The sequence below is a fragment of the Peromyscus eremicus genome, chromosome 1 (genome assembly GCF_949786415.1).
Source record: "Peromyscus eremicus chromosome 1, PerEre_H2_v1, whole genome shotgun sequence".
Taxonomy (NCBI): Eukaryota; Metazoa; Chordata; class Mammalia; order Rodentia; family Cricetidae; genus Peromyscus; species Peromyscus eremicus.
The window spans coordinates 54097340-54116622 of record NC_081416.1 but is presented as its reverse complement, the minus strand read 5'-3'; the positions used below and the strand labels follow the sequence as shown (position 1 = coordinate 54116622).

At 51.9% G+C, this 19283-nt stretch overlaps 3 protein-coding genes across 5 annotated transcripts in view; 2 read left to right on the top strand and 1 right to left on the bottom strand.

Annotated features, from left to right (window-relative positions):
- The window catches only part of Majin (membrane anchored junction protein), a 35952-nt gene extending 30474 nt beyond the window's left edge, over positions 1–5478 (top strand). For all 3 annotated transcript variants that reach the window (XM_059262344.1, XM_059262332.1, XM_059262338.1), the window contains 3 exons: positions 2839–2911; positions 3813–3921; positions 4757–5478. In XM_059262344.1, the coding sequence (XP_059118327.1) occupies positions 2839–2911; positions 3813–3921; positions 4757–4802 (228 nt within the window). In that variant the 3' untranslated portion in view covers positions 4803–5478. The remainder of the gene's footprint in view (positions 1–2838; positions 2912–3812; positions 3922–4756) is intronic.
- Positions 5479–6210: 732 nt separating this feature from the next.
- On the top strand, positions 6211–9025 carry Gpha2 (glycoprotein hormone subunit alpha 2). Its single transcript, XM_059262321.1, has 3 exons — positions 6211–8345; positions 8459–8643; positions 8730–9025. The coding sequence occupies exons 1-3, from the start codon at positions 8024–8026 to the stop codon at positions 8829–8831; spliced, it is 609 nt and encodes a 202-aa protein (XP_059118304.1). The 5' UTR covers positions 6211–8023; the 3' UTR covers positions 8832–9025.
- A 2-nt stretch (positions 9026–9027) lies between these two features.
- On the bottom strand, positions 9028–16892 carry Ppp2r5b (protein phosphatase 2 regulatory subunit B'beta). Its single transcript, XM_059262309.1, has 14 exons — positions 16597–16892; positions 15729–16181; positions 14886–15082; positions 14045–14146; positions 13792–13884; positions 13532–13662; positions 12363–12422; positions 12156–12264; positions 11764–11817; positions 11648–11698; positions 11418–11537; positions 10456–10583; positions 10202–10303; positions 9028–9787 (listed from the first exon to the last, which is right to left on the bottom strand). The coding sequence occupies exons 2-14, from the start codon at positions 15925–15927 to the stop codon at positions 9640–9642; spliced, it is 1494 nt and encodes a 497-aa protein (XP_059118292.1). The 5' UTR covers positions 15928–16181; positions 16597–16892; the 3' UTR covers positions 9028–9639.
- Positions 16893–19283: the final 2391 nt, after the last annotated feature.

Sequence of the window (19283 nt, the reverse complement as noted above, 5' to 3'; positions counted from 1 at the left end):
GTTTAGATGTTCATATGTTGGCTACTCCATTTTAAGGTTCCTTTCCAATAGCTGTCTTCAAAGTTGCACATTTTTTCCCTCTAATAGTTACCTCCTTCCCCTTCCCAGGCCCACAGCATGATCAATTAAGGAGCAAAGAACTGCCATATGCATTCATTCAAGACACCATCCTGTGTCTACTGTGTGCCAAGTACTTGGGCTGTCATGCTTCTAAAGCCCCCAGGAAGGTCAGGCCAGACAGCCACATGTCTCTGTGCTGTGTGCAGGGAGCACTACATACCTAGTGAATACAAAGAGGTCATGAGAAAAGAGTTCCCTGGGGAAGCTGAGGCCCTTGAAGAGCCTAGGCCAAGAGGAAAGAGTATGATGCTTTTCATGCCCGCAGGCCAGTGCACACAGAACTTAGGGTACAGCACTGAGAAATGTTACTGGACAGACCAGCATGGGCTAGACAGTGATAGGCCTTAAGTCCACCAAGATCACAGGAATTACCTAAAATATTTTTGAGTAAAGTAATGAAGCAATTTCATTTCTAGTCTACCATTTTATCTCCTGTTGGCATATTGTGTGCCAGGACACCCAATACACATGTAAACCTGGCTGCTTGTTCTAGTTTATCAGTTACTCGACTGTGCCCTTGGGATCTAGACTTCTGCCTCTGGGAACAGGGTTAGAAGATGGGGCCCCAATTTTGTGTCACAGCCCCACAGCCCACTGAGGTGTTGGGTAGAAAGCTGTCTCCTGTGTTCCCAGCCTTTGGAGAGGCAAGAAGAGAACTGCGAAAGTACAAGAGGGGTACACGAAGCTCTGGAGAACAAAACGCTCTACACAAGCAAGATAATTGCTCTAAAGGAGCATTTCCCTCGCACTATCCTCCGTACCTTCCTATTCTTAGTTTGACACATCATCTCCCGCAAGAACAGTACCCACAGCTTCTTACTCAACATAATTACCTTTTCAACCTGATTCTGGGCTTAGAGAAAAGTTGAGCAAAAGGAGCATGTTTATTGATTTTGACTCAACGCCCAAAGACAGCCTCCATCACAGACTCTGTTCCCAGGGAGAGGATTTCTCCTAAATTAAGGTAATCACAGTGACTCTTAGTGCAAGCCACTTGAGCTGGAAAAATTGAATTTGCTCCTATGGTTCAGTGCTTGGCATCCCCCCACTCCTTTGTGGGAAGTTTGGGTATAGGATCACATACAGCACAGAGAGGATTGTGCGTGTCTGAACACATTGAAAAGCTTTTGCAGGGAACGCTTAGAAGAGTACAATACTTGTCTCATGAGAGATGTTTGGGGAAGAATAAGGAAGGGAAGACCCTTTCTTTTTGTTCTCTCAGATCCCAGACCTATAGACCCAGACTATGAAAGGATTAAAAGACAGGAGAGAGCAGATCAATGGCCCTGATGTGGACCAGACTGCTCACAGTGTGTCCCCCGTGTCTGTCCCATTTCTCAGCAGAGCTGGCCCTTAATTGTCAGTGGCATTCAAGGTGTGACACCCACTGGCTCTCTCCAGTGGCACCACAGTCTCAGCTGTGTCTTTCCTTCCTTACAGCTTGTGCCTGTACACTGCCTTCAAGGGAAGCTACCCTTCTTATAAGAGGAATCTCCTTGTTTCTGGGATGGCCTTTTCCCTCTGATCCCTTATGCCCAGTCCTCATGGATACTGCTGTCTTTGGTCATCTCTGCAGCAAGATTTAAGTCCAAAAATCATAGTTTCCTTAAATTTATAAGAATTATCCTTTCATGAATCTAGAGCTAGGCCTTCTAAATCCTTCCTCTCTGTTTAGGGGCAGGAGGAAAGAATGGTTTTCTTCCTCCCTGTAGCTCTCTCACACCTATATGGGAATATGAGCCTGGGCCTACCTACTGCAGACCTGGATTTCAAGGGTTTATGAGGAAGCTCATCTCAGAAAGACCTACTATTCTAACTTGAAAGTTATGCTTAGACTAAGGGCCAGTGCTGACCCTCAGGACTTACTGCAACTCTGCCTCCCCGGTCACCCTGTACAAATTCTTCACCAGAAGCACAACCTGAATAGCATACATGCTGCTGTGTAATCAGGCACTCGGGCTATGCTTGGTGAGGACAGGCCAGCTGGCAGATATTCCAAAGAAAATGTATGCCTATGTTTCTGAGCATCAGAATGTTTGCTAGAAATGTGGACCTGGAACCAGGTTGTAGGATGTCCTCTTCAACGTACAAAGGAGTTTCTACCAAGCAGTGACACACAGAGAGATATAAGATTGCATTGCATTATACTGGCTATTCAGCTGTCATGTTTCCACCATGCCTGGCTCTAGCAATGCTGATTGTATTTACTCAGTATGGCACTGTGCCCTTTTCATCCTGTCTCTGCTCGGAAAGCCCTGCTCTCCCTGACCAGCTCCTCACCCCAATTACGACAAAATCCCATTCATCCATCAAAGCTCCATCCAAGTGTCACTTTCCCTGTGAAGCCTTCCTTGACAACTGCCACCCATTTGCAGCCATAACACTGCAGACCCCTGGGGCAGCCTCACCACACTGGCTTGTGGGGTAGCCTTGCCCTATGGACTGAGTGTGTCTCCAGAATGACATTTGGTTCTTCAGGCTTTAGCACCAGCAGGCTCTCAGCCATAGGGGTGGAGAGGCATGCCCAGGTGGGCTTGTTCTGATCTCCTGCAGCATATGCCTTTAGAGGGACTATGTTAGGAAGCTGGAGTGAACAGAACAGTCCTACAGAAGGACGTATAGAACTTGGCCTGGGCTGTCAGAAGCCAGTAGCACCCAGTTTACAGGTCTTGTAGGATGAAGTATTTTATCCTTGGCCCTTTTTTTTTTTTTTAACAGAACAGAGAAGGAGAAGCCCAGCAAGAATATCAGGATACCCCAGCTTCTGATGCCACTGATGTCCAGGAACAGGGTAGGTTTGGGGAGATTCTTGTTTGGTGGGAGGTTTTGTTCTTTGGGACAGGCTCTTGTGGTAGAGAGCCCAGGCTGACCTCTAACTCTTGAGCCTCCTGTATGCTGAGATTATAGGCACGAGCCACCATGCCCAGCCTCCCCTTACTTCTGACAGTGAACTCAGTAGTCCAGCAATTCCAAAACATTTCCTAATGAAGTAGGAGGGCTCAAAAGGAAGTTGGAAGGGATGTGGTTCCCTCTTCTGTGGGGTTGAAGAACTCTTTCTGGGAAGCACTTTCTCCTCTTCCCCTGGGGCCTCAGCATTAAGGTTGAGGGTGCAGAGACTGGAGCTGGAGCTCAGCTGGGAAAGTACTCACCTCACTTGCATAAAACCCTGGGGACAGTCCCCAGCACCTCACAAAAGCTGGCAAGGTGCACACCTGCAGTGATTCACTGCATAGCGAGTTAGGGGCTAGCCTGGGCTGCATAAAACCTTGTCTCAAAAAATAAATAAATTGACGGTATAGACAGGTGCTCTATAAGGCCTGTTAATGCCCAACGAGGCATGCCCTTCCAGCTTTCTGATCTCTTACCTAGCACAAGGACTTGGAGTGGAATGCAGTTATCCAGATGCAGGATGTGAGCATGTGAATTACTAGACAAGTTGTGGTTCCTTGTAGAAACATGTCAGCTCTGGTGGATGGCTGAGGCTTGAGTTGTGTAAGTAGCTCAAGCCTGACTTTGAAAATACACCCAAGGACAGAATAGAATTTTACTGAGCTGAGATGAAATTGGAAAGGTCAGAGCAAACATTTCACCTGGCTCTAAATAATTCCTGGTGTGTGCCTGCCCTGTGATCTCTCAGATTCAAGGAGCCTGTGGGCCAGTCTCTTTTCCCTGCCCGAATGTTTTCCTTACAGATTCTAAGTTGGGGCACAACCTGCCAGAGCTAGTTGTCCCTCCACTGCAACGTAGCAACCCACCAACACCCAAAGAACCAGGAACCAGTGGCTTCTTTGGGTTTCTAAGGTAAGACAGAGTGTTTTGCCTTCAAGCTGAAAAGCAGTCTCTAGGTCCGTTTCTTCCTTGAGTCTTGGGCAGGGCGAGACCAGAGGAGAAGTAGATTCTTTACTGTGCTTTCTCCGTTGTGTCAAAGATAGATGGTGGGAATGAAGTTCAAAACAAGGGCCCTAATTCAAAAGACTGTATGCTTGCTTGCTTGCTTATTTGTTTGTTTGTTTATTTTTTGAGACAAGGTCTCACTACATAACCCTGACTAGCCTTGTAACTCACTGTATAGACCATGCTATCCTCAAACTCACAGAGATCCTCCTGCCTCTGCCTCCACAGTGCTGAGATTAAAGATGTGTGCCATCACACCAGGTTCCTTCCTTTTGGGACAGGGTCTCACTTTGTAGCCCAGGCTTCTTTTGAGTTTGGGCTGCTCTGCTCTCTGCTTGTTTATGTACAGTTCTTTCCACCTTGAGGTGCCCACACAAGCCTGTTTCACAAATGTTGCTTGAACAGAAACATCGGTCTTTCTTAGGTCATTCAGATGATTTGAGTCTAGAATGCTTCCACTCTCCCCTCTGAATCTAGGTGTGTGTTCAGAATCATTTTTGTAGAGAACACTGAGCAAATGTGTCTATCTAGAGCTCAGCCATCCTACTGCAACTCTTTTCTTTTATTTCCCCCTTCTGGATATAATCTAATTTGGGTACCTTCTCAAATGCTGTTTTGGACCTGAATTTCCATTCAGTAGTTCCCCAGAGCAAAATGCCCCAGCTAATGAAGCACTAATGGGAACCAGGGAGAAGGCAAGCAACCTCCTCAGTCTCAGACTCCTCTGCTCTCTTCCCTACAGCACTCTCCTTCCGTTCCGGTATTTCTTCAGGAAGAGCTGGCAGTAAGCCTGCCAGGCACCACAGCACGGTGGTGTTGGTCGGTCGAAAAGAGGACTTTCTCTTGCAGTGGCTCCTGAGCTATACCAAACATCATTTGCTTTAGTTTCTTCCTTTTTTTTTTTTTTTTCTTTTGTTTATTTTTGAGACAAGCATTACTGTTAAATCACCTAGGCTGGCTTCAGGTGCCCCATCTTCCTGTTTTGGGCTCCTGGTCTGTACCACCATAGGCCATCCTTTTCTTGTAATTCCTGGGTTATGGGGAAGAGGGCACCAGACTGAATCCTCCTATGAGTTTATCCTATTGTTTGCCTTTGGTTTTGTCCTATTTAAAACACTAAGGATGGGGCTGGAGAGACGGTGGTTAAGAGTGCATACTGCTATTGCCGAGGACCTGAGTTTGGTTCTCAGCCCCCACAACAAGCAATCCACAATGCCCTCTAAGTCCACTTCCATCAGCTCTGACACCCTCTTCTGGCCTTGCAGGCACTTGCACACCCCCTCCCCACTCTCAAAGTTAGAAAAACAAGCCGGAACAACACTAAGGGACAGAAGGTGGCTTGATGGTAAAGCACCTACAGCCAAACCTAATGACCTGAGTTCAGCCTCCATGGATGCACCATGGCTTGTACATTCATACAGAACAGATGTAATTTTAATAAAAATTAAAACACTAAGGAAAGAATTCCACTGCCCCAAAGTTTAAGTCTTTTGTCTCTAGTGCTTAGGATTCTAATGCCAATAATTGTTCATGATGGATTATTGATTGAACTTGAAGAAGCAGAGCATGAGAGACCGGAGAAGCGTTCACCGACCTTCTCCCCGGGTCACGGGTTGTTGCTTAGTGAACCACATGGATGTTCACCTGACCTCAGCTCTTACGGTTCTTCACCAGAGGTCAGGGAATAGGGTCACACAAGATTCACTGGCCTGAGTCCCACTGCCCCTAAGAAACGCTTCTTTATTTGGTTTGTCCCCAGAGGATAATGCCTCAAATGTAAAATGCTCCCCACCTGTTCCTCCCTCTGGTTCCTTCACAGTAACACAAAGTAGTCCATCAGTTAACTGGAAGCCTGTGCAAGTTAGGGGGCCCCTGGAGAAGGCAGGCCAAGGTACCCAAGTCCTTTCTTCAACCAAAGGGCCATTTAGAGAACTATTTAGAGTGGACTTATGTGGCCTCAGAGAACCAAAAGAATAATGGATGGAAATTTAAGAGAACTCCTTTTAGCTCTGAACAAATGCATCCGCATTTTAACTTTTAGTGAAGTCTGATATTAGAGTGGACAACTTGTAGGTAAGGAGCCCTTGCCACCTCGGGTCTTTAAACTGTCACATGCCAGAGGGTTCCTAATGGGAAGCCTAGGGCTAGAATGCTAAGGTCCCTCCTCGTTCCTTTGCTAGGCTGCCTCTACTTTGACAGAGAAAAGGGAGTGCTCTGGGAGGGCCTGCCAATCAAGGACCTGGGACCTGAGCAGGAAGACACTAAAAGTCAGGCAAGAGTGCAGGGACAGGCGGGTGAGCAACATGGACACCTCCAGTTCCTCCCAAATTCTGTTTACTACCTTTGTCCTAAGATACCAAGCATAATCTGACAGCTGCTGCTGAAGGGTACAGCTTAAAGCCTGGAGACCTGAGTGCCCACACTGACTGGGACCAGCTTACCAAAGGACCTCGGTGGCCCTTTCTTCTCATCTGGAAAGTGAGAGGTAGAATTTGAAAGCTCTGAGGATCTCTTGAGCTCTGGCAGGCTGTGGACTGCCCCAGTCTTAGGGGCCAGGCCAGTGTGGTAGAGGACTGAGAGGGGCGCTTGCAACCACGGTAGACCCTCATCTGGGCCTTCTCCAACTTCCAGCTGATGTTGGCTCAGGTTTTCGTTACTGTGCTTTGTTTTGGTTTGGGATTTTTTTGTTTTGTTTGGTTAGTTGGTTTCTGGATTTTGTTTGTTTGTTTGTTTCGTTTTGTTTCATTTGGTTCCCCTGCCCCCAAGACAGTTTTTCTCTGTGCAGCTCTGCATGTCCTGGAACTCACTCTGTAGAGCAGGCTGGCCACAAACTCAGAGATCCGCCTGCCTCTGCCTCCTGAGTGCACCACCACCACCTGGCTTGTTATTTATTTATTTTTTATTGTGCTAAAAATAGATAGAACCCAAAACCTCAAGCTGCTAGGCAAGTGCTCTGCCACTGAACTACATCTCAACATGTCACATTCTTGTCTCAGGTGTCATTTAGCACCATGGATAGATAGCAGGATATTTGAATGTGATGTTTAGTAGGTAGCCTCTCCTCTATAACCAGAGCTGGACGCCACAGATGTGCTGAGATTGGGATTCAGCTCTGCTTCTATGGGGTCCAGTCCCTATTGTTTCAGGGACTGGGAGATTCTCTAGCTCAGAATTCACTCTGCAGCTGGCCACATGAGGAGAAGGCATTCACAGGATACTACTGGGAGACTGACATGGACATACCCCTAGTCTGCCACCAAGCACAGCTTAGGTGCCCCCACTGGTGGGACACCCCTTGAACAAATGGATCTTGTTCTTGGGCTGGGGATGTAGCTCCATTGGTGGAGTGCCTCCCTAGTATGCACAAGGCCCTGGATTTGACCCCAGAACAACATAAACTGGGTATGGTGGCTATGCCTGTTATTCTAGGGCTTTGGAGGTGGAGGCTGGAGGATCAGAAGTTTAAGGTTGCTTCTGGGAGGCATGAGATTATGTTTTAAGAAAAAGAAAAAGGTTGCTTTTTAATCCCGTTACTTTGCAATCACTAAAAGGCGAATAGGATAGGCAACAGGACTGAGGGTAGTAGTTTTTAGACAGAATGGCTGATCAGGGCAGAGTCCTGTCCAAGCTCTCAGTGGGAAGAGAGCCCAGCTGCACACATGTCACACTGGGCCACTCCTGAGCTGGCCTCACCCCCTCGAAGTGCTCTACCCTAGAGAGATGTCAGCAGAGACTGCTCCCCGAAGAAACCTCAGCTCCCCATCCCAGGTGAGACTGCACTGAGGCTTCAGGCTAGGAGGGGCCTGAAAGCTGATATCTAGGAAGGCGTGGCTCTAAAACACTGGCCATAAAAGCCTGGAGAGCCGGCACCAGTTTGGAGACCAGCAGGAGGCACTGGGAGTCCACAGCCTGTTTCTGCTGGACTGGTGAGCTGCTAGAGCGGGAGAGCAGGTGGAGCTGGGGAGGGTAGGAGGGTTATGAGCCAGGGCCTTGTTGGCCAGAGCTGCACATGGAGAGGGAAGAGGTTTGTACCCCAGATGGGATGGGACATTCCAGGGAAAACCTGCACAGAAGGATGACAAGTCCCATCCAGAAATGGCTACTCATACCGTTTCAGAGTAGCCCAGACAGAGCGGCACACACTCCCAACATTCCTGCCAAAGACAGGATAGACCTCACCAGTCAGAAGACCCAGCAGCCTGGCCTCCCCCTCCCACCCGCTCTATTTCAGATGCCCATGGCACCACGTGTCCTGCTCCTCTGCCTGCTGGTCCTGGCAGTCAGTGAAGGCCATTGTCGGGAGGCAGCCATCCCAGGCTGCCACTTGCACCGTGAGTAACTCTCTAGGAAGAGTGGATTGGGGACAAGAGCAGAGGTGTCCCACTGAGCACTGGGATAACCCCAGCCAGCAGTCTTCACAGCCTGCTTCCTTGTCTCCTTCCAGCCTTCAATGTGACGGTGCGAAGTGACCGCCATGGCACCTGCCAGGGCTCCCATGTGGCACAGGCCTGTGTAGGACACTGTGAGTCCAGTGCCTTCCCTTCCCGGTACTCCGTGCTGGTGGCCAGTGGCTATCGACACAATATCACCTCTGTCTCTCAGTGCTGCACCATTAGTAGCCTAAAAAAGGTGAGGGGCCTGGGCCTGATGGGGGCGTGAGGGGGGGACCCAGGGTGGGAGGGGATGGGAGCAAACTTGGGTCCCTCCTCCAACAGGTGAAGGTGTGGCTGAACTGCGTGGGGAGCCAGCGGGGGGAGATTGAGATCTTCACTGCCAGGGCCTGCCGCTGTGATATGTGCCGTCTCTCCCGTTACTAGTCCCTGGATGGCCCAGGCTCCGGTCCTGCCACTGATTTGCTGTGGGCGAATCTCTCAAACGAGGGGCTGCTTCAGCTCTGACCCTCTTTAGAGCCAGCGAAGATGGGCTTTCCCCCCTTTTACCCGGCCTTGAGGGCAGTCTCTCTGCCATGCTGTCCTTCCCGCCTGTCCTCAATAAAGCAGGCAAGGCTTGAGTTTCGCTCTTTATTAAGTCTGCCTCCTAGCCAGGTGAAGGGGGCAGACCATGATTACTGTAACCCCCCCTCACCCCAGGACAATGTGAATCTCTTCTCGCCTGTGCCCTCACCCCTCCCCCTGCCCAATAAATAAAAAGGGGACAAGGAAGTACAGGGCAAGGGAGAGGAGAATGTCCCTGGACAGTGTCTTGTTGAGGGTGAGCTGGGCAGAATAAATAGACTGTGCCCCCATGGTGGGGATGAGGAAGGCCCTGGCCAGGCTGAGGCAGGCCAGGCCAGGTGCTGAGCGCCCATGTCCCAGGACAGGAGCAGGGATGGGAGCCCAGCTGTATAGGGCAGGGGAGGATCCCTGATGGCAGCTTCCCAGTCACATAGTTGCCCTGGTCTAGTCTTGCCAGAATCTTGCCACAAAGGCCTGAGAGTTCTGCTGCCAAGACTACCATCTTGCGTTCTTGTCCCCCCCACCATGAAAGCTGTTCCCATGGGGCTGGCAGGGAGTCCCAGAACCACTCTGGCAAGGCCCTGGGGAGGCGTGGGCCTCACTGGGCCCCTGGGCAGAAGGGATGGAGGGCTGATAGCTCTGGGTTTAGCTCCTTTCCTTCTAGATTTGTCTAGCTCTGACCCCCGCTGGCAGCCCCCTGGGGTGTAGGCCGAGGGAGGGGGGCTTCTTTAGCCCCTTGGGTCCCCTGTAGCCGGCGTAGCTGCAGTTCCTCCAAACCTCGCCATAGCTCCTGCCGTTCCTGGGCCTTCTGCTGCTCCCTGGGGAGAGAGGTGAGGCAGCCCTTCCTCCCGCAGCTGCCAACAGTCTAACCTCCCGTACCACCCCCCCACCCCCCCTGTAAAGTGACTAGGACTCCACGGGAAGTCCCGGCTTAGAGGGGAGGGGAGGAGAGAAAGGAGAGGAGGAACTGGGCTATGAGCTGCCCTGACAGAGGCACTGGTACAGACAGAGGAGCGAGAGCAGTCAGTGGGCAGCCCCCTGCTGGAAACAGGGTGAAGCTGACGGCACTGGGATGGGTCCTCTTCACATTCCCGCTAGCCTGAGGGTCTGATTCCTTCCTACTTTTCTGCCCCTCCCCTGGCCAGCCTTCTACCCGTACTCACTGCTGTTTCTCCAGCTTGTAGGAGGCTGTAAGCTGCCCCTCCCCTGGCCAGCCTTCTACCCGTACTCACTGCTGTTTCTCCAGCTTGTAGGAGGCTGTAAGCTCATCAAACAGCTTTCCATTCATCTCCATGAAAGTCTTGAGCACGTTGTAGATCAGCGATACGATGGTTCTGGCATAGTCAAGGAGAGGTGTTAAGGAGCTTAATGAAATGCCATTCTGCTCATCCCTGGTCCCCGACCACTTGTCCACTAGGAGTGGCCCTGGGGGCTGGACTGGCTGTGGTGCCTGTCGCCAAGGGTTGGACAAAGCTTGGGCACTCACTGATTCCAGTGCTCCTTGGACACTTGGTAGAGGGTCCCAAATACCGCAGGCAGCACAGTGTGGCAGTTGTCCTCAATGAGGCTCAGGATGTACTCATTATTCCAGAAATACAGAGCCCGCTCTGCAACCTGGGCAGGGGAAGCAGTAGAGAGGGCCTGGTAATGGCTTTTGAGTGGACAAGGTCTGTTTTTCATCCTTACCCCCAAGCCCAGATCCTTCGACCTCCACCTCCCATCCTGGGGGCTCCTCTGACCCACGGGAGGAAACAAATGGAGGAGAGAAAGGAGCACTGGTTTCACAGTCGACTTCGGCACTCCTGCCTCCTCCAGGGCCCACCGCACACGTGCGGCCTTGTGAGGCATTCAGCTCCTCAGCCTCAGCTGTCTGCTGTGTGAATGGGGCTAAGAATACCCATCTCCACCAGCTGTTGTCAGAATGAAATGAGTTCCTGTACTTCAAGGTGTTTTAAAAGTGAAATACCAGAGCCATCATGAGGAAGAACCAGCTTCCACCAGGTTATGGCTGCTAGGAGTCGGGGTGAGTGTACTAGCATGGGGAACTGAGCCTTCTCACAGAAAGTGGGACTGGTGACGTCTAAGGTTACCAACGAAAGAAGAGAGGGGCTAACAGTCCTGCTGCCCACTTTGTGTCAGTTTCCTGATGTGTTCACTGCTATGAGCTCCTCTTCCTGTCACTACACTACGAAGAGACTATTGTTGGCCTATTTTATAGTCAGGGAAACCCACTTAGACTCGGAGAAAGTGCTCCTTCCAAAGCCACTCAGCCAGTGGAATACCGATCTGAACTTTGCCCCTAGGTCTCATGACCCAAGGTCAGCATCTCCCTATTATCAGGTCTAGGGCTGGAAGAGAAGCTGAGGGAAGAGGGTACTATGTTAGGCCAACTTTGAAACTTTGCCAGGCTGTGCCCCTGCTCTGACTCCACCTGCCTTTGGCACATACCTGGAAATGGGGGCTGGAGACACAGCGAGCCACCTGCTTGAAGAGGGGCTCCTGGATCTTCACAAACTGGGAGGGCTCAATGACATCAAGAATCTCTTCCATCTCCCCCAGGAACATCACCTGGGGAGAGGGCAGGGCAGCAGCTCACGTTCTCCTAAAGCATGCACCTGCTCGCCTTCTGGAAGCTGAGCCCTCCCACCCACTCTCAGGGTTGTGAGGGCCCTTCATACCTCCTTCTGGGTGCAGGTTTTAGGCCAGTATTTGAGCAGCCCCCGGATAACCTGTAGGGTGGAGGAGGAGTCAGATACGCAGAGTAAGGGGCCCACCTTCCCTCCAAGGTACTCACATGCTCCGTCAAGGTGGCATCCTTCTCCAGGAACTGCACCACACAGTATGCCAGCTGCAGGGCCAGAATGGAAAGAAGGAGCCAAGGTCAGGAAGGGCCAGGAGCCAAGAACTAGCTGCCCAGGACAGCATGCCAGGTATCTGCTCATTACTGCCTTCACACTCCTGTTCACTGAGCACTTACTGCTGCTTTGGACTTAAAGGCACCAAGCTCTCGAGTGCCAAGCAGCACAGAGCTGGTGTCTGAGGTCAGCTCTCAGGTAGAGGAGACTGAATTAGTAGAGACTCAGAGGTAAGATAGGATGCAGCAAGGGTCAATCTGACTTCCTGGCCCCACAGGCAGCCCTGAGTGTCAGCAGCACCTGCTGCTGCAGGGCCAGGCCTGGGGCTCACCTGGGCATGAAAAACAGACAGCGACTTGACAGAGTGCAAGGGGATCAGGACTCGAACCAGGAACTGCTTGTGCTCGGTCTTCAGGGGCAACGCAAAGCCATTGATGATGCTTTGGAATGGACAGAAGAGAGGAGCAGGGCTCATCCAATCAGCCCCCAGTCCCGCCTACCAGAAACCCCAGCTCTAGCCAAAGCTAAGGAGAATTACCTTCCTAAGATCTCTAGCAGCTCAGCCACACCATTGAAGTGCTCCAGCTCATAGATGAACCTGCAGGAGAGAAGAATCTAGAGGGTGGGAGCTTGGGACAGGTCCAGCTCTCCATCAGTCTTCCTGCCAGCCACCCTGACTCACCCCACACGGCTGTCCAACATTCCCCAAACCACAGAAGTACTCCCTTCCTGGCGCCCCAAACCAGGCCCCACTGAGTCCACACCCACAGGCAAAGTGTCTTGCCCAGCCCAGCCATCTGGGCCACTGTCAGTCCCAGCTCAGCCTCTCATCTGTAAGACAGCCCCAGTTCCTTTCTTCCAGTCCCTAGCACTCCTTACCTGATGCCCAGCCAGCCAGCAGGCAGGCACCCAGCCTAGGACCTTCAACCTTCACGCAGTCAACCAAAGCAACGACAGACATCTCTACCCTGCACTGTAATTCCCGAAATCCCCCCTGGCAGGCAGGGCATATGAAAGCCATTACAGAGATGAAGTTGAGACTAACTAAAGGCTACTTGCCTCAAAGTTAATAAGTGGGGAAGCTAATGGACTCTGAGCTCCTAGAGAACACGGGTCATGTCTCCTCTATTTTATCACTAGAAACAACAGCTAATATTTCAGCGGCCCCACCTCAGGCTAGGAGCTATGCCGGGTGTTTTGGAGGCCCCATCTGGCTTCATCTGAAGAATGGACCCACATTAGCACAGGCAGTGTAACCACTTCAAAGAGTGAAGTAAACAGAACTTGAAGGACTTGCCCAAGTTCACCCGAATACTTGAACCAAACTCACATATCCAACCATAGTCTCAACTACAAGGTCACAGGGCCTCCCAGTGCTCAGTGGGATGGTGCTCAGTACATGTTTGTAGAAAGCCTGATAAGGATCAGAAGATCTAGATTCTATATTGCACTGGATTGCCCTAGTCCCTCTAAACTACTTAATTGGCCTCTATTTTCCTATACTCTTACTTGGCCTCTATTTGCTCATCTGTAAAATGGAAAGAAAACTCATTCTCTACTGATTTCACAGGCTTTGTATCATCAGTACTATACATTGCAGAGACAGAACTTGGTAAACATACAGTCCACACAGCCTGGTAGTCCCAGCAGGTCCCTCCTTCCCTGCCTCCCTCCCAGGTCTCTGCTGAGGGGGCAGCAGTCACGCACCGGAGGAAGATGTGGTTGCACTGTTTGCGGATGTAGGCCCGGAGACCCAGGAACTTGCCGTATACCCGATGCAAGATGGTCTTGAGGTACTCACGTTCCCGAGGGTCCTCGCTGTCAAATAGCTCCAGGAGCTGTAGGACCCAGGGTTAGGGTATATAAGGCCAGGTGTCAACCCCTATTTTTTCCCATCCTATCCCCATGTTCCCCAGATAGCCTGTGCCTGCTGCATGGTACCACCCAGCCTGGGCTCCCCAAGTCACCATCAGGACAAACTTTTGATCCACATATCTCTTGGCCACAGAGGGCTGGAAGTCTGGACTCTCCAAGAAACGCAGGAAAAACTCATATACCAGCTGAGGGTGGGAGACAGACCAAAAGGTGAGTTTAGTTACAGCCTCACCCACTCCCCTTACCTTGCAGCACTCAGCCAACAGTCAGAAACTCTACAAACTCTCCCCATAGCCCTCCAGTCTCCTCTGAAATGCAGACCCCCTGCTCCCCAGCCCTTCACACCTGTAGATGTGGCCACGAAGGCTCAAGGTTGGGCTCATCCTCTTCAGGGTCAAATTCAGGGTTCTCACTGGGTGGCAGGGTCCGAAAGATATTTACTGATATCTGGGGGCAGGGGACAAGGCAGGGTTCTTTAAGGATGAGAACTTGGAGGCACAAGTTTTGGGAATTCTTAAAGTTCTCTGTATCCCAGGCAGGTAATGACCTTGTGATCCTGCCTCAGCCTCCCCAGGATTATAGGCTAGGATTATAGACATGTAACACCAGACCAAGCACTTTTCGAGTACACTGAGGACATGGGGCTTGAACCTGAGGCCTTGCACTGAGTTTTACCACCAGCCCTTTCCTCAACCAGTTCTCCTGGACTGACCTATTCCCCAGCAAGCAACTCACCCCTCTGGACAATCTTCACTTAAGCACCAAGTTCATGAAAACCCTAAGCCAAGGGCTAGGGACCCAAGGGTGGCTTGACACATCCCTGGGTGGGTATGATTCAGTGGGGATGGTAAGGTTGAAAGCAGTGAGGTCCCCAGGCATTTAGGGCCAAAGAGTTTCTGGTTCAGAGAAACTCCTGAGAGAGGGTTTCACAGAATAGCCCAGGCCTGAGTCAGGCCATGGAAGACAAGTGGTTCAAAGGACAGGTCCCCTAGGCCCAGCTCACAGAGGTGCAGGAACAACAGAGAGAGGAAATCCTGAGTGGGTGCTGGGCAGCAGTGGGGCTCAGTGGAGCTAGAAGCTTACTCCTTGGCCACACTGAAGAATATGCATTAATCCTTCCCACAGGGAGCCTAGTGGTAGACTGATGGGGTTCTTTCTGTCCCCTGAGGCTGGGCACAGTGCTTACCATGCGGATGATGTCTGGGTAGACAGGCTCAATGAGGACACCCCGGGTGCTCCCCACGCATTCCACCAGTTCATTGAGGGCCGCACGCTTCACCTCCTTCCCCTTGAGGTCAGCCACACAGTCCAAGAAGTCAAACATCACCCCACATTGGGCCAGTTTCCGGCTCAGCAACTCATGCAACTCAGAGGCTGGTACATCTGGGAGAGGAACCAGGAGACGGAGCCTGGGCCATCACCGCTAGTGCTCCGGATAGGGGCGGATCTCCTCATCCCTCAGGCTGACTTTCCCACAGGGTACCAGGGTACAGCTACCAAACAATTCTAGTCCCATCCTTCACTCCTGGGAGGTTGGGGGTAGGAGGGTGGTCCTTTTTTCTAATCCAGGATCAGAGACCTCATCATTTTAAAGCAAGACCACAAACTCTGGATATATAGTCATTCTCCCAAACAGCCACTGCCTCTCTCCTAGGTGGCACATGGATTTATGAGCCAGAAGTAGAAAGCGGGGCAGAAGTAAGGTTGGGGGGATGTGGTGATCACAGGGAATCATGCCAAGCACCTATTCCAAGAGCTAGGCAGCTGGCTGGGCTGATAGGAGCCTCCTGAAATGTAGGCTGTGTGCCCCACCCTTGGCCCTTGCCTGCCCCTGGCACCACTTCCAGATGCCCCACCTCCGGAGATGACAGGCCGGTCAGGCCATGCGTCAGCAGAGGGCTGGAGACTGGGGGTCAGTTCCAATGGAGTTCCTAGCCTACAAGGGTATCCAAATTCTACCTGACATGTTCGTCCCTCGGTCCTCCCCTACCTTGCTTCCTTCTAGGCTCAGGTACCTCAGCATGCTCACCTTTGAGCAGGGGCAGTGGCGTGAGCTCTTGCTGGTTGCTCTGATAGCGGAACTGAGAAGAGCTGTGTGAGCGACGGGGACGAGCCCTGCGGAGGGACCGGCGGGAGAAGCCGTCCACCTTGTCTGGTGGTGGCACTGGAGACAGCCCTGGGGAGGAGGGGCTTGTGGGGGTGCTCGCAGGGGGCAGCTTTGTCTCCATGGCCAGTGGGCAGCCGTCAACCTTTCAGAGCATGGGGGGCTCCTTGTAGGTCTGGAGGAAGCTGAGTGAGGCCACACACACTAACTGGGACCCATCCTGACCAGTGTGTTGCCGGGGCACAACCGCAGTCCTGACCCCCCCAGGGCCTCTGGCCACTGCCCAGTCCTGGGGGGGCAGGCAAGGTAGAAAGGCAATGGCTCAGGTCTTTCCTGGGGGTCCAGAAGAGTCCAGTCAGGGTTCCCACGCTGGCTCTTCTGAGAAGTCAGGTTAGAAAGGTCAGCAGGAGAGACACACAGAGCAGGTGGGTTCTTTTCCAGAAACACCCCGTGTGCTGCAGCTACTCTCGCACTTTTTTCCCTTCGTCCCCTTGCTAGATCCCCAAGCAAGGGTGCAATCATGTCCCAGCCTTCTTTCAGACCCAAGCTCTAAGTAGCCCCTCCCCAAATACGGCCTACTTCTACTCGGGATGGGGACTCTGTTTAGCATCTCCAGCTCCTTACAGCAGTGGGACTCTCCTGCTCCACTAATGCCTCCCGGCCCGGTGCACTCATACAGAAATGAGGGTCCTGTTCTCATGCACCCCCCTCCAAACCCTAGCATCTGTCTCTCCCTGCATCCCGCTCCTTCCTGATCTCCAAACCTCATGGTAGTAGTAGGGTACACACTCACTTCTCAGAAACCCAGACTTTGGTCGCTGACCCTTAGAGGCTGACTCGGAGGACGGGGCGGCGGTTCAAGGGTCCTTAGCGGTGGTTCCGCCGCTCGGGGCGCTGGGGCTGGGCGGCGGCGCTCCTGGGTTCGCTCCCGGGCTCTGGGGGTGCTGGAGCATGCCCCCAGCTCAGCCCCAGAAGGGGCCGCGCGCTCGGCGGGCTCTGGGCTGGACCCCAGCAGCACGCGATCCCCGCAGCTATCTCGGGACTCAGACCCGCGCGGTGCAGCGCAGCGGGAGCCCCGGCTCGCTGCGCACCGGCACCCGCCGCCCAGCTGCTCAGGATGACATCAAGTCACCTCCCCCCTCCCGGTCCGCACCTCCCCTCCTCTGGGGGGGGCTGCGTCAGGGAGGCCCCGGGGCCGCTGGGAAATGTAGTCTGCACCCTGCTTAAAGGGAGAGACCCGACATTACGGGTAACCCCAGAGACAGACTCCGCACTCCCGGGACAAAGCTGAGGCTTTTCAAACCTGCAGCAGAGTGGGACGGACTCCAGCTCAGAGCTGGATCCCTGGGTTCTGGAAGGGACACTGTGTAGGGAAAGAAGAGGACTCCGGGGTCGGAACCTGCTAATGACAGGGCTGTGGCAGGACAGAGGCCTAGCATGATGTGCCAGGCCCACAATCTGGTCTGGGCCATCTGTGCCTCAGGCCACCCCCAAAGGAGCCCCATACTCGGCCCAGAATGAAGCCGGATACTTCCAAAACCCCTTGAATCCGGCGTTGGAGTGGTTAATAGTCTGCTTTGCTTTAGCGCCTGCTGGGAGGGGTGTGGTTCACTAGAGAGTCCTGGGAAATGTAGTCCATCCTTCGGGCCTGCAGTGCCCCTCCTGTCACTTGCTGTCTATGGTGACATCATGGCCTATAGTTTAAAGGGCCAGCCTTGGGATGGCAAAGCATGAGGGCAGAAGGTGCTACCTTGGAGTTGCCCCCACCCTAAGGCAACCGGACCTCCCACCTTCTCTGGCTCCTGTGCCCTGGGGAGTGGAGCGTTCTTGGTTTAAAAAACAAACAAACAAAAAAACAAAAAATGTTGCTGGTATCCAAGGCTCAGCTGTGTTCCAGGAGTTTGACATTCTGGCCAAAAGTTCTCAGCCTGCAGTCCTGGGGCCCCTTCATAGTACCTGGACTCCAACACTATTCCCTACAATGACTGTGAGATCTTCACCCCGAAGTTTTGTCCAGGTGACTAACTGGTCCCATACCGAGCAGCAGGAGTGAGCAATGAGCCTGGACAATGGGGTCAGGGGAACTGGGATGCCTTTGGTTCCACCCAGCTTTGGGTCCTGGTGATATTTAGTGATGCAGAAGAAGCCCGTATACCCAAGAGGTGCCCACCTGTAGAGCAACGGAGAGCAGAGGCCTGGGTTGAGGATCACAGTTCAGTTGGGCTAGAATGTAGGACTGCATCAGTGGAGACCCAGCCAGGACTCCCTTTGCTTTTCATCTGCCAGGAACCCTCTAAACTACTACCTGGCCCACCTGAGGCTCAGAACAGGACTTTCCTCCCCTTACTGCCTAATAATAAGTTGGGGGAACCAGATCCACAGAGCTTCTTACTGCCAAACCAGGACCCAGAGGCCCACAAAGGGGGAGACTTGTCCATGGTGGCACAGTTTGTCATCCAAAGGATCTGGCACCAGCTGGCTTTAGGACCCTCCACAGACCTCTGTGCTGTGTTCTTCAGGCCAGGCTGACCGAGGTGGACCATGGAAGGCAAGGCCCTAGACAAGGCAGGAGAAGACCTATTGGAAGAAGTGGTTTGGGGATTCTTTGTTTCTGATGCTAGGAGGTTAAGTCATGGGGCCTCACACATGCTGGGCAAGAGCTCTACTACTGAGCATATCCCTTGCTTCGGAAGTGGAATTTGAATTGATTTTCAAATAGGCATTGAGACGTAAAGGATTGAAAAGTCTTTTCTTATTCTTTGTAAACTCTTATTCTTAGCAAAGTTTCATTATATTTATTTATATCTCTGTGTGTGTGCTGTTTCTGTGTTATCCTAGCTGGCCTGGAACTCACTGCTTAGAATTTGTGGGTGATCCTTTTACATTTTGGCCGTTCTTTACAATTTTAAGACAAGGTCTCACTGTGTAGACTAGAACTCATTATGTAGACCAGGCTGGCCTTGAACTCACAGAGATCTGTCTGTTTCTGCCTCTTGAATGCTGGGATTAAAGATGTGTGTCACCATGCACTGTACACACTCAAATTGTTTGCTTGTTTATTTTGAGACAGGTTATCTTTATGTAGCCCTGGCTTTCCTGGAACTCACTATGTAAACCAGGCCAGCCTGGATTCCACAGAGTCCCACCTGCCTCTGCCTCCCAAGTTCATAGGATGACAACCCCTCTGTAACCCAGGCTTACCTAGAGCTGTATAGCCCAGCTTGAATTTACAACCATCCTCTTGCTTCTCTTCCCAATTGATGGGATTGCAAGTGTGAGCTACTTCACCTGCTCTGTTATTAGTAGTTTTTTTTTTTTTTTTCAAGAAATGGTCTTGGGGTTGGGGATTTAGCTCAGTGGTAGAGCGCTTGCCTAGCCTTTGCCTTGTTATGTTGCAGAGGGTGACCTTGAACTTCTGACTGTTCTGTGTCTAGATCCCAGGGCTGGGATTACCAATTTGCATCAGCATGCCAAAATTAT

Coding starts and splice junctions, on each gene's coding strand:
- Gpha2 (XM_059262321.1), top strand. CDS start 8,024: ATGGAGAGGGAAGAGGTTTGTACCCCAGATGGGATGGGACATTCCAGG. Junction 8,346..8,458: donor CCCAGGCTGCCACTTGCACC/GTGAGTAACTCT, acceptor GTCTCCTTCCAG/CCTTCAATGTGACGGTGCGA. Junction 8,644..8,729: donor CCATTAGTAGCCTAAAAAAG/GTGAGGGGCCTG, acceptor CTCCTCCAACAG/GTGAAGGTGTGGCTGAACTG.
- Ppp2r5b (XM_059262309.1), bottom strand. CDS start 15,927: ATGGAGACAAAGCTGCCCCCTGCGAGCACCCCCACAAGCCCCTCCTCC. Junction 12,423..13,531: donor TGCAACCACATCTTCCTCCG/GTGCGTGACTGC, acceptor TCTCTCCTGCAG/GTTCATCTATGAGCTGGAGC. Junction 10,304..10,455: donor TCCAAGGAGCACTGGAATCA/GTGAGTGCCCAA, acceptor TGACTATGCCAG/AACCATCGTATCGCTGATCT.